The following is an 11,991-nucleotide window of genomic DNA, read 5'->3' as shown; positions in this document are numbered from 1 at the left end:
CAGACCCCAAGGATACCACCCTCCTCTTTCCTCAGTGTCCCCAGAACTCCTTTGTGACCTTCCATACCTCTGGTGTTGCCATAAACCACATAGTTGTCTAAATAAACTTTACCTGGGACTGACCACCCCGAGGCAGTGGCCCCAGGACTCTTCCACCACTTCAGCACCTAACACAGCTCTGAGGATCCACAAAGCTCCATGGTTGCTACATAGATTAGGTTTCTGTCTCATAGACAAGAGCTGGGGGTGGGCAGAGACCATCTCTTCTCATCTCTCTTTCCCACTGACAACTGAGGAACGGAGGCTCAGAGAACTATGAGACTAACAGGGGCAGAGCTGGGTGGATGCTCCACTCCTGCCTCTCAGGCCTGCTGTCTTCCCCAGACATCATGCAGCTGGCCTAAATTCCCCTCTCTACAGGGCAGAGTCACAATCTGCACACAGCATGGAGCTGGGGGTGTGGGTGGTGATGGGTGGGGGGCCGAGTGACACCTCAGGGAAGATGTGTGCTCACCTTGGTGGCTTGTGGCTGGATGAGTTGTTCTTTTTGAGGCTGCAATGTGGAGTCCATCTACCTGAATGTGGAGGCCGTAAACACACACCGGGAGAAACCTGAGGTAGGTGATGGACTCTGTGGCTTAAGCTGGCACCCAGTGAAAGCACCCTCTCCCACAGAAAGGCAGCCCCGGTCCCACAGAGCTTGGGTGTTTCACTCCAACAGGTAGGATAACCCAGAAATGCGGGAACCGCAGCCCAGACCTGAGGCACCAGAGACGCAGGGCTAGAGCAACCCCTGCCAAAAAGGCCTCCAGCCGGGATTCCCCCAGGCTTGCTGGAGAAGAGGGTCAGGATCCAGGCCTGGCTGAAAAAGGGGAGCCTGGCCGTGAGAACAAGAGGCAAGGAGGGGCTGGCACTCCTGTCTCCTTCCTATTAACACTGGGTTCTCTCCTCTTAGAATGTGGACATCACCCGAGAACCTCAGGAAGCCCTGGACACTGTCCCTGCCCACTACTGAGCCCTTCCCAGGAGGCCAAGTTGCCTTTACTCTTGCTTTCTTTGTTTTTTCTACCCCAGGAGCTCCTGCATCTGCCCTTGCCTACATGCCCAGGTACCCCCAAGCCTCTGAGGATGTTCTGGCCTAGGCCTAACTTCATCCTCAACGGGAGGGCTCTGCTTCTGGCAAAGACCTCAGCAGCTCAAGCCAGGTCCCTGTTCACAGTCACAGCCAAAAGACTGTCTGGCTCTGCATGGGCCTTTGTCTTAGTTTCTCAATTCTTGTTCCCTAAACAACAAAGGTTCCTCTTTCTCGCTGCGGGAGGGGAGAAGAGGCCATTGTGAGGCTTCCTTCGCTGTACATAAGACCTTGTTTCTGTGATGAGGCCCAGTTTCTGTGGGGGTGGGGGATTGTGAAGACTTTCTAGAGGCGGGTTCCCAGGCAGCATGTCCAGAGATGAGGGGGGCCAGTGGGCCTGTCCCTTTATGGGCAAATGTGACTAGGGGAATGAAATCTTCCTCCTCACACAGGAAACTATGGTACCTGGCTCTGCTCCTACTCCTACCCCCAACCCTGAGTTATTTCACTTTCCCTGTGGTTAATACAACCAACACCCTGGAGTCCCCAGAACATTATCTCCAGGAACAGTTATCTTCTCTCCCCTTCAACCACCCACTCTTTGAACTTTATCATCATCCAGAGTTCTATCTCTTCTGTCTTCCTAAATGCAACTGTCTGACCACCTACACCCTCTCATTATTTCATCTTTCAATGTCACTGCAAAACACCTAGCTGCGTATCTATCACAGATGAGTCACTTAAGTGATATTTATTAGATCAACCACACTTTTTCTTGGACCTCATTAACATTTGTGTTCATCAGTTCCTCCTTTGTTGCTCAAGCCATTAGCCAGAAAGCTGATCTGGCTAGCACTGAGCCCCCCCACCCCCATCTCTCCCATAGAAACATGTTGATCTCTCCCTAAATGCAGGGAAAAAAAAACCCAGGGAGCACATCTAATTCACTCTGCCGTTTCAACGTTTATTTCTGATACCAAAACTTGACAGCACACAAGGGGGAAAAAGCAATAGACAAGGAACAGCAAATAAATTCATCTTGCATGCCACTTTCAGTCAACAGGATGTGGCTCTCTAGATAGCTGTGTTCAGAAGGATTCTGAGGCTTCAGCCTCACTCAGGGGAAAGACTATTGCAATTGATTAGCAATATCTGTGAACACAAAAATGAAAAAAAAAACATTAAAAATCAATAGTATATACCAAATAGGAAGGGAGATACATACCAAATAGTGCTTCCCCAAACTTCTCTCATCTCCCCAACATGGATTTCCCAGAACTCTCAGCTACAGCACACAAACACACTCCCATGGACTCTGTATCTCCCAATGACCCTAAATGCCCAATCCAAAGTGATATACCTACCCAACATCTCACTCAACCCAGAAGAAACCAATGGCACCAAAGTTGGCAGCGAAGTTGGCACTGGCCGTACCACCAGGGCCAATAATGGGGCCCGCGAAGGTCTGAGGAAATCTGGAGCGGGCATTCTGGTGGTATCTGGCCCAGAAGGTAAACGGGATTCTGGACCAGGGATCTCCAAAATCTCCTTCCTCATCCCAGGTCAGTAGCTCAAACTCAATGTCATCCCAGCTCCAGGGCCCTGATACGGCCTCATCTCCAATCCCCATGCGGGTTCTCGCCTCAGCCCTGGCCTCGGCCTCAGCTGCAGCAGCATCTAAAGCATCCAAGGCCTCGTCTGCAGCCTCCATAAACTGTGCAGTCCAGTCGCGAGGGTCTCTTTTCTGAACCTGAGATGAGGAATAGAAAATAAAACCCATAACATTCTTAATTAATATTTATGACACACCTGCTATATATTTAGGGCCCTGCTTTGTGTTACTGTTCACATAGTAACAACAACAAATACCACCAGTAATGTGGTACCTACAAGGTGCGATCCCTAAGATCTCATTCCTGCTCTGGACTTTTCCCATCAATCACACCTCATCCCTTGACCTATCAAGTCTGGAGCAGTCCCTCTATTACCTCTGCAATGAACCGCAACACTTTCATCTTGCTAGTCTCATGGTAGGAACGGAGGCCCCAGAGGAACTCATACTCAGGAGGGTTGCTGTTGGGCACTCGTCTGTAGTCTAGGTACCTTAGAAAGAGCAGAAAGGTCTTTGCCTCTACCCAGCCAGAATTATAGTCCATCGATGTGTAATAATCCTAGATTTTGACACCCCAGATTTCAAGTAGCAACTCCCCCCCAACGCAGACTCATTCCTAAATATAGATTATTTACCCTCTAATTATCAGGCCTTCGAATTCCTGGGCCAGTGCTTCTATACCAAGCAGTCCCCTAGAGCGGGAGGGGGAGCTTGTGTAGAGTCATAGAAAGGACAACACTTAACGTTACCTCCTCCGCCCCAGCTCTAGCTCCAGGTTCTTGTCATCTTGTCATTGAACCACAGATAAGCCCACTGCAAAAGCCTCAGTCAAGTCCAGCCCTGGAAATATCTACAGTGGGCGTGGTGGACAGGCTTCACTTACAAGATAACTATGCTGCAGAAAAATCCAACCACAAGGAGTATATTCAATAAATGCTCCTGAGTACACATGTGCTTCTGTATGCATTGGTAGAGTGAGTATAAAAAAGGAGCACAGGGATGGATTTCTGAGGCTGACCAGCACACAGACTTCATGGAGACCACACAAAACCATTTAGGTATTACTTACTTTTGCTTTACAAACTCGTAAGTGAGAAGTTTCCTCAGATCTCCAAGGAGGGGATGCCTCACCCTGAGAATATAAAAAGAAACCCATAATCAGAGACGATGACATTGCCCAAAGACAAGAAAAGAGGTTTCCAGCACAGAGGTCAGAGATGAGAGAAGAGGCAGAGAGGTCAGGACTATTTCCCCATCCACCCGGGTCACATTCTTGGGCTCTGTACCTCCCCAAACCAATTCCCCTAGACCACCAGGCTGATGCAATCCTGGGACCATCCTCTGTTGCCAAAGGATGATATAAACAGGCAAGAGATGAGAGAGCCCAATCATACCCAGGACGCAGTCCCATCTTGCGTAGTGCCTCCCAGAGGACAGCTGCAATGGGAGGCAAGGGGAGACAAAGGACGGAAAATGAGCATGGAAATCAGGCTGAAGCCAACCCCCAGCTGCTGGTCCAGCCACTCACCTTCACTGGCACGGTTGCCATTCATGAAGATGACACCCAGAATCACTAAGAGGAGACCCAGCTTGGGTGTGTCTTTGGTCCTAAAGGAGTACAAAAAAAAAAAATGTTTTCAGCAGCTATTTGCATGAGAACCCCCTAGGCAGCCTCCCCATCCAGCTTCCCCAGGATTCCTCTACTAGGGGATAATTCTACCCCAGTTCTGCCCGTGACCTACTATGTGACCCCAAATCCTGGATCCTGCTCTACTTCTACTTGAAACTCCTGGGGATAAAAGCACCACTGAGAAAGGTAATATTCCACCTCCTTTCCCATCTTACGTTCCCAGTATGCCAGCCAGGGACTCAGGGGTACTGATGAGAATGTACAGGTGTTCTTCCTTGTCAATTTCTTTCAGCTGAATTCCAAATTTCTACAGGGACAAGAAAACAGACTATGAAATAACAAAATCTAGCCTAAACTGCTACCCATACACGGTCACTCCCCTCCCCATAAGACTTGCTGGTAGGAATCCCATGAATCTTTGAAATCAAGACTTTCTCGTAGTATCTATTGGGGGGGGGGGCTTTCCCCATCATTCCTGTCCGTCAAGGCTGTCTTCTCACCTTCTCCAAGACAAAGCATGCACGTTCAATGATTTCTGGATACACATCAGTGTATTCACGGATGATATCCCTCAGCATTTCTGGAGGAGAGAGGAGAGAGCACCTGAGCTGAGCAGGGCCCAAAGAGTGGCAACCTCTTTGCCAGCCCCAGTGAGGGAAGCACAGTCAGTGTCCTTGAGAGGGAAAAAGGAAGACCCCCACCCTGGAAGGAAGGGAGGGGACATACAAGCAAAGAGATGTCCACAGAGCATGGAGTGTGGGGAAGGTCAGAGCTCCGAGAGAGGGCGCTGGATGCATACCTGAGCGCTTGATGGGCACCTTTGTGTAATCTTTAAGCATCAGGTACTTGACCAACTTATTCGCCTGGGAAGGAAAAAAGGAAATTGTTAAAGTTATCATTACAGAACACTTGGTTGAATTATAGACGGGGGAACGACGAAAGAAAGAGGAAAAGGGGAGGAGTGACTGGGGAGTTTTAGTTCTTACTCTTTCCTGAAGAAGGGCCACATCTCGGGGCTGTGAGGCACCCAGGTTCTGTGAGGCACGCGAGTTGGGAGAGGGGCGCAGGTTCGGGGAGGGGCGCAGGTTCTGCCAGTCAGGGGGAACTGGCCAATCGGTGGGGATCCAGTCAGGTGGGAGAGGCCAGTCAGTGGGAAGCGGCCAATCGGGTGGCAATGGCCAGTCAGGTGGTAGCGGCCAGTCGGGAGGGCCTTGCCAATCTGGAGGACCCTGCCAGCCTGGTGGAGTCTGCCATCCAGGTGGGGTCTGCCATCCAGGTGGATTCTGCCAGGCCAGTGGGTTGGGCCAGACAACTGGACCAGGCCAGACAATGGGGTTTGGCCAGATCACAGGGTTCTGCCAGATCACTGGGTTCGGCCAGATCACTGGGTTCTGCCAAGCAACTGGGTTTTGCCAGGCTGGTGGGGTCTGCCTAGCTGGGGGGCTCTGACGTGCTGGTGGGGTCTGCCTGGCTGGCTGGTTTTGCCAGCCTGATGGATTCTGCCAGGCCAATGGGGTCTGCCAGAGCACATTGGGGGGTGCGCCAGGTGGGCTCTGAGTGGTCACTGGAACTGGTGCAGACCTCCAGGTCCCTGGAGCCAGTGGGGCCCGCCTCTGATCCCCACCGCTGTTCTCTTCCACATTCAAGTTATTAATCTGCATCACCAAAGAGAAGGAAAGTCAGGGTCACCAACTGTTTCTATGTTCTCACCTTATCTATTCCAGGAAGGCCCCCTAAAACCCTCACCTGTAGTGACAGCCTGACCCACTAGCCAATGGTCACCCTGAGTCCTGGGCTTGTCTTTCACTGTCTTCCAGGCAGGAGTTTCGTCTCTGAACCAGGCCAGAAGCAACCCAAGGGTGGGGCCTGAGGCTTCTCCTCTTCCTATGTCCACCACTGGCTCTGCTTGTACCACCCTGGACAAATCACTCAAGTCACTTCACCTCTCGGGGACTTAGTTTCCTTCTCTGTAAAGCTGAAACTGTGACCCCTAGCTGGTATGAGGTACTTTGAAGATTTAAGGAGTGAGATAACCTGTGTGAACTTGTCCAGGCCAAGACCTAACACACAGTGGCTACTGTCACGATGTAAACTGAATTACGTACAGACTATATACAATATGCATTCATGTGTCATCTCCCCACTAGCCTGTGGACACTCAGAGGACAGGAATGATCACATTCACCTTATCATCCTCTACAACCTACAACAGGCAATTATATACATTTTGTTTTGTTTTGTTTAGAACAAATGAACCACCTCTGAGAAGAAAGGAGAGAACCCAAAGCAAAGTGTAAATAGCAGGGATCTCACCTTGCGGGTCCTCTTGCCCCGAATTATTGTCCTGGACTCCAGATTCTGAGCCTGGGAACCATCTGCTGATGTCTGTGCAGCTGCACCGTCAGATTCACAGATACCTGGGCCTGGGTCAGCCTCTATGTCAGCCTGGGAAGTGGCCATCTTGACCTGATTAACATTCTGGGTCTGGGGATCAGCTGTCGGGGCCTTAGTGGTGTCATTCCAAGCCTTGAAGGCTGTCTTAGGCTGAGTGTTGACCATCTCACTGGCATTGAGAGAGGGAGAGAAATTGTAGGTGGCATTTGGGCCCACCTTAGTAGTGGCATTCTGGGCCTTAAAGGCCATCTCCGACTTGTTGGCAGTTAACTCACTGGCGGTTGCTGCCTGGGAAAAATCATAGACGGCATTTGGGCCCTTTGGGGTGGCATTCTGGGACTTAAAGGCTGCCGTATGGGGGGTGCTGGGAATCTCCTTGGCATTAAGAGCCTGAGAGAAATCATAGGCAGCATTTGGGCCTTTTGTGGAGGCATTCTGGGCCTTAAAGGCTGTCTTAGGCTTAGTGGCAGCTGCTAAAGCCTGCATATCAGCCATCTCACTGGCTGTTGGGGGCTGTGAACTCTGAGGACTAGCATGCGGCCCGCTGGCAGCTGCTGTGGCCTGGTTGGTAGGTGGAGCCTCTGAGATCTGGATGGCCTCCATCAGGGTCTGCATAAGCAAGGTGCTGTCTTCTACAGAAGCCTCAGCCTGCAAATACAAGGGGCAAAAATAAATCTCTGGGAGAGTGGGGAGGAGCAGCACAGGGGAGGTGCAGAGGGGTGCTCGGTGCAACAGAGGAGGGCTGAGGCAGAGATCTAGGGGCTTCCGAGGGCTGTAGCCGTAACAAAACGTGTGGTAGGGGCTGAGTGGGGCAGGGGCTAAACAAGGGATGGGGCGCAATGAGGAGAGGGGCGAAGTGGCGGGGGCGGGGTGCTGATCTAGGAGAGAGGTTAGAGCAGAGCAGTGCAGAGTGAGGTAGGAGCGCTCAGGAAGAGGAGGTGGAGAAAGAGTGCCGCCTCGAGGAGTTGAGGAGAATAAGGGGGTCGCAGGGGGGGTGGGGAATGCAGGAGAAAGGGGGGTGGAGGCGGGAGGTTGGGGGAGGGGGCGGCAGAGAGCTCTACAAGCATCAGGACTATAGGGAAAAAATGGTTCCTTACCCAACCCGCATTATCTGGGCAGATTGCCCTGACTACTAACAGGGTCTCCCTTTTCTCTGAGCAGGGACTGAGGGCTGGAAAGGGACGCGACCCTCCCGCCCCCCTCAAGAAACCATGGGAATTTGGAAAAATGACGGGATCTAGGCACCTAGAAAGCCAAATCGGATCCAGGCGTTTGGACAGCCAAAGAGGGTGGTGGTGGGGGGCAGGGGGAGAAACTGTCGGCTAGGGAAATGGTGGGGTGGGAAGTGGAGATCTCACCTGGAAGCCGAGGAGGCCCGCACCACAGTCCATTTTCTGAGCCATGGTTCTTGTCCCTCTGGCAAGAGCAGAGCCTGGGGGGTGTAGGGGAGGAGTTGGGCGTTATACTCCAGAGGGCAAATGCGAAGAAACGAATTTTGGGAGGATGGTGGTGTTTGAGGTTTGATTGTGGGGACGGATGAGGTGCTGAATGTGAGGAGAACGGGCCAGATCCGAGTGGGAAAAGTGAATGGGTGTCCGGATGGATGTTCTGAATCCCGAGAAGCTACAACGGGGAGAAGCTTCAAATCGGGGTTCGGAAAGCCGATGAGTTCTGAATCCAGGCGGATTGCGTTGGGATTCGCATTTGGGAAATTGAATGGAGTTTTCGAATCAGAAGGAATCATATAACAGTACAGATCGAGGTCGAGAAATCTGTAGAGATTTTGTACGATGGGAGGGGTTCAGAGAGCGAACAGGGATTCTGAATAAGGGAGGATCGGGTGAGGGGTGTGAATCAGGGTTCGGGGAGTGGAAGAGGGATCAGAATCCGGGGTAAAGGGATCGGGATGAAAAATGGGGGGCCCGCACCAGGGGGCAGATGCCCTGTCTGGGGGCTAATTCTCACCTTGCCTCAGGCCCCAACCCCAACCCCCTCGTTGCCTCCCTTCTTCACGACTCAGAGGATCGGGATTGCAGTGCTCGGCTCTCAGCAGCCGCACCCTCTCCTTGTCCAGGAGAAAATGCCAGCGCGGCAGCTAGGACGACCCCGCCTCTTCGCCTAATATACCACCCACCGCCTCAGATGGTTGTACGCATGCGCAAGAACTGACCGACCAAATAAGAGTCCCGCCCGCTTCCCCAACAAAAGCTTCGTCCCCGGGACCGTAGTGCGCATGTGCAGCGGGAAACAGTCCCGCCTCTTTGCCAACACACCACCCCACCACCAACCAGGTCGACAGTATACAGCGGCCCCTCCCCTTCCTCTATATCCCCTCCCCCAAACAAATGCGCTGAGCCTCTAGATCCCACCCCTTGCCCCACACACCGGCCCCCTACCTTTTCCGCAATGCGTCTCTGCTCTATCCCTCCCCTCTCGTGGCCCCTCCTGTCAGGTTGGCATGCATCTCCACCCCCTAGTCTAGCACCACTTAGGTCACTATTAAGGAGGTCTCTAACTGCAACAAGTGCTAGGCTCCTTATAAAAATAAACTCTTCTACTTTGAGACCCAGGCAAAGGAATGACCAGAGAGAATACATCATTACTGGAGGTAGAAAAAGTCTGTGCATGCCACGTGATTCTACATGACTCTCCCCCTTCACCCCCACCCCGTCCCCCGCCAACAGCACCCAGACTTATAAACATTAGCTTCTTTCCTGCCCTTTGTGCAGCTCCAGCTATTTATTTTGTGTGGGGAGGTGGGGAGGTGGGGAGGAGGGGAGGAGGGGAGGGAAGGCACAGCTTGTACTTCACAGCACTATCTATGCTGCGGCTTGTTTTCCTCTCGCAGCAGCCCTGGGAAGTGGATGTCAGCATCTCCATTTTACAGATCAAGACGCTGAGGCACAGACACATTGCATGATCTAGACAAGACCACAGAGCCAGTACACAGAAAATGCAGACTGTGAGCCTGGATCTTCCAGATCCTAAAACTCACGTTCCACTCGTGCCGGTCCCAGAGACTGAGGCACCCTACCCTCTTCAGTTTGAGCGACAGATTCATCCCACCTCCCCTGCCCTGTCAACATCTGTCCAAACAAGTAAGGTTTGTGTTCTCTGAGACCTAAGCTCTTGCTCTGCATCTGGGAGGACACAGGGAGAGGCCCCAGCCCCAGCCTGCTCTATGTGGGTCCATCCAGGTGTAGGAGTTACCCCTTGGGGTCCACTCCCTGCTCTGACTGTCAGGCTTCTTCGCTGTGGCACAAACGCGCTGCCCCTGAGGCATTTCTGGTGCCCACCGGAGTGGCAGGACAATCAGGCACTTGTGTGTCTGAGCCATGACAAGCCCTGATTCAGAGTAAATGTTTGCCCTGGTTCCTTCCAGGGCTGGGCCTCAATCCCAGGGATGGAGTGCTGGGCCAGTGTGTCACTAGCTGTGTGAACCCAGCTTCTCAATATGCAAAATGGGAAGCCAAAGAAGCACTTACTGGGGTCCTACCCTAGGACACATATGCTGCTGTGCTTCCAGAATGACTAGAGAGACTCAAAAAGGCAGAAAATGATATACAGATGTGAAATGACTCAAATTGAACTGATACTTCCCCCAAATCCAGGGCAGATCTTTGTACATTTCACATTTGTTCTGGCATCGACTCCTGCCAGGAGCCAACATATGAAAGGAAGCTAATGCTAGGAGGAACTGCAGCATTTGGTCCCCAAGGGCCAACATCAATTCTGCCTGGCTGGATGACTTTCCTCATCTGTTGCATAGCAACCTCCTCTGTCAGCTGCCTGTTTTCCTCAGCTCTTCCTCTGTAAAGTGTCTGCACTGGGACGTGATCAGACTCAGGAAAGGAGGTCTGAAACACCATTTTATATGCTTTTTGCTCCCATATCTGTATCTCCAGTCTCGACTTGATCTATGAATTCTAGATCTGTAATCCAACTGCCTACCTCATTTCTGCAATTGGATAGGTCTCAGTATTTTTACAATTAACAGGTCCTGAAGTGATTCCTTTGTATATCTCCCTCCTCACCAACATTGTTTCTCCTTTAGTAATGACCTTCTCTCTCCATTAGAATAAAAACCTTTAAGGGAGATGGATTTTTGTTTGCTTTATTCATTGCTGTATCCCTAGCACCTAAAATGATGCTTGGCATATTTTATATGCTGAAAAAATATTTGTTTAATGAATGAATGAATCCCACCATCCACCCTGTTGCTTAAGTGCGGAACCCGAGAGGCATTCTTTTTTCTTTCCTGTGATGAATTAACTTACTTTTCCTCATTACATAAAAAATGCGTATCATCATTAAAAATTCAAATATTACCTAAATATTTTAGATATTAAGTAACCACCACTCCAAATCTCACCACCTTCAGATAACTGCTATTAAGATTTTAATGTTACCTTTTCATATAACTTTATGCATATATATTCTTACATAGTGGGATTATACTATAAATTGCATTTTTACTTAATGCTACCCACTCCTTTCTTTCACCTCTACCCTTATCTGTCAGATATACATTTCAAATAACCATTTTTCTATCTGTCCATATTCAAAAAGTCCTTTTTAAATTGTTTTACAAAAGTTAAGATCATATTATATACACTTTAATGCATCTGATTTTTCTTAGTTAATACTAGTCTACCTCTTGTTCATCCTTTTACATTGCTGCATAATATTCCACAATAGGGATGGACTACAATGTATTCAACCATTCCTTCACTGATGGTCATTCATTTTAGTTGCAGGTGTTTTTTGGGGGAGGGGGCACATGCCAACAACATTGCAATTAAATACTTGTACATATATCCTTGTATTTTAAAGCTTAACATTTTTAACCCCATGACATCAGATGCCCAGGAGTAAGACTGACATACTCTACAGTGTTTGGTGTTATAAGACTTTCCCAATTTTCTGCCAATCTGATGTGTATTTTATTGGTATCTCCTTGTGGTTTTAACTTATATTTCTGATAAGTAATGGAACACATATTCATATATTAATGAACCTATTTGATTTCTTTTGTAAAGCACTTGTGTTAAGTCTTTTACCTATTTTTCTTTTGTTGTCTGTCTTTGTCTTAATTATTGGAGGACTTCGTTTTATACAGTCCTACAGATGCTTACTGAAATCCCTTAGGGCTAGATGTATTGCAAATTTTTTTTTCACATTTCAGTAAGGTAATACAGTGTGTATACTCTATATTACATAACAGTTCCAAATGCAAGAGCCACAAAGGTCAGATATTCACACTTTCACATTCTCTTAGCAGCT

At 49.8% G+C, this 11,991-nt stretch overlaps 1 protein-coding gene across 2 annotated transcripts in view; it reads right to left on the bottom strand.

The window, feature by feature from the left end:
• Window positions 1-2,015: 2,015 nt before the first annotated feature.
• Window positions 2,016-11,991, bottom strand: part of MAGED1 (MAGE family member D1) — a 63,298-nt gene continuing 53,322 nt past the window's right edge. The window contains exons 1-13 of one of the 2 annotated variants that reach the window (XM_010951852.3): window positions 8,674-8,829; window positions 8,067-8,140; window positions 6,628-7,356; window positions 5,301-5,969; window positions 5,114-5,177; window positions 4,815-4,894; window positions 4,530-4,621; window positions 4,213-4,292; window positions 4,079-4,121; window positions 3,754-3,816; window positions 3,061-3,175; window positions 2,437-2,822; window positions 2,016-2,224 (exon numbers count right to left, since the gene is read on the bottom strand). In XM_010951852.3, coding sequence (XP_010950154.1) covers window positions 2,445-2,822; window positions 3,061-3,175; window positions 3,754-3,816; window positions 4,079-4,121; window positions 4,213-4,292; window positions 4,530-4,621; window positions 4,815-4,894; window positions 5,114-5,177; window positions 5,301-5,969; window positions 6,628-7,356; window positions 8,067-8,111 — 2,358 coding nt within the window. In that variant the 5' untranslated portion in view covers window positions 8,112-8,140; window positions 8,674-8,829 and the 3' untranslated portion in view covers window positions 2,016-2,224; window positions 2,437-2,444. Of the gene's footprint in view, window positions 2,225-2,436; window positions 2,823-3,060; window positions 3,176-3,753; window positions 3,817-4,078; window positions 4,122-4,212; window positions 4,293-4,529; window positions 4,622-4,814; window positions 4,895-5,113; window positions 5,178-5,300; window positions 5,970-6,627; window positions 7,357-8,066; window positions 8,141-8,673; window positions 8,830-11,991 lie in introns of those variants that run through there. The other variant, XM_074360019.1, reaches the window with a different exon arrangement.

The sequence above is a fragment of the Camelus bactrianus genome, chromosome X (assembly GCF_048773025.1).
Source record: "Camelus bactrianus isolate YW-2024 breed Bactrian camel chromosome X, ASM4877302v1, whole genome shotgun sequence".
Lineage (NCBI taxonomy): Eukaryota > Metazoa > Chordata > Mammalia > Artiodactyla > Camelidae > Camelus > Camelus bactrianus.
Note: the sequence above shows the minus strand (reverse complement) of the source record. Positions and strands in the feature narration are given on the sequence as shown.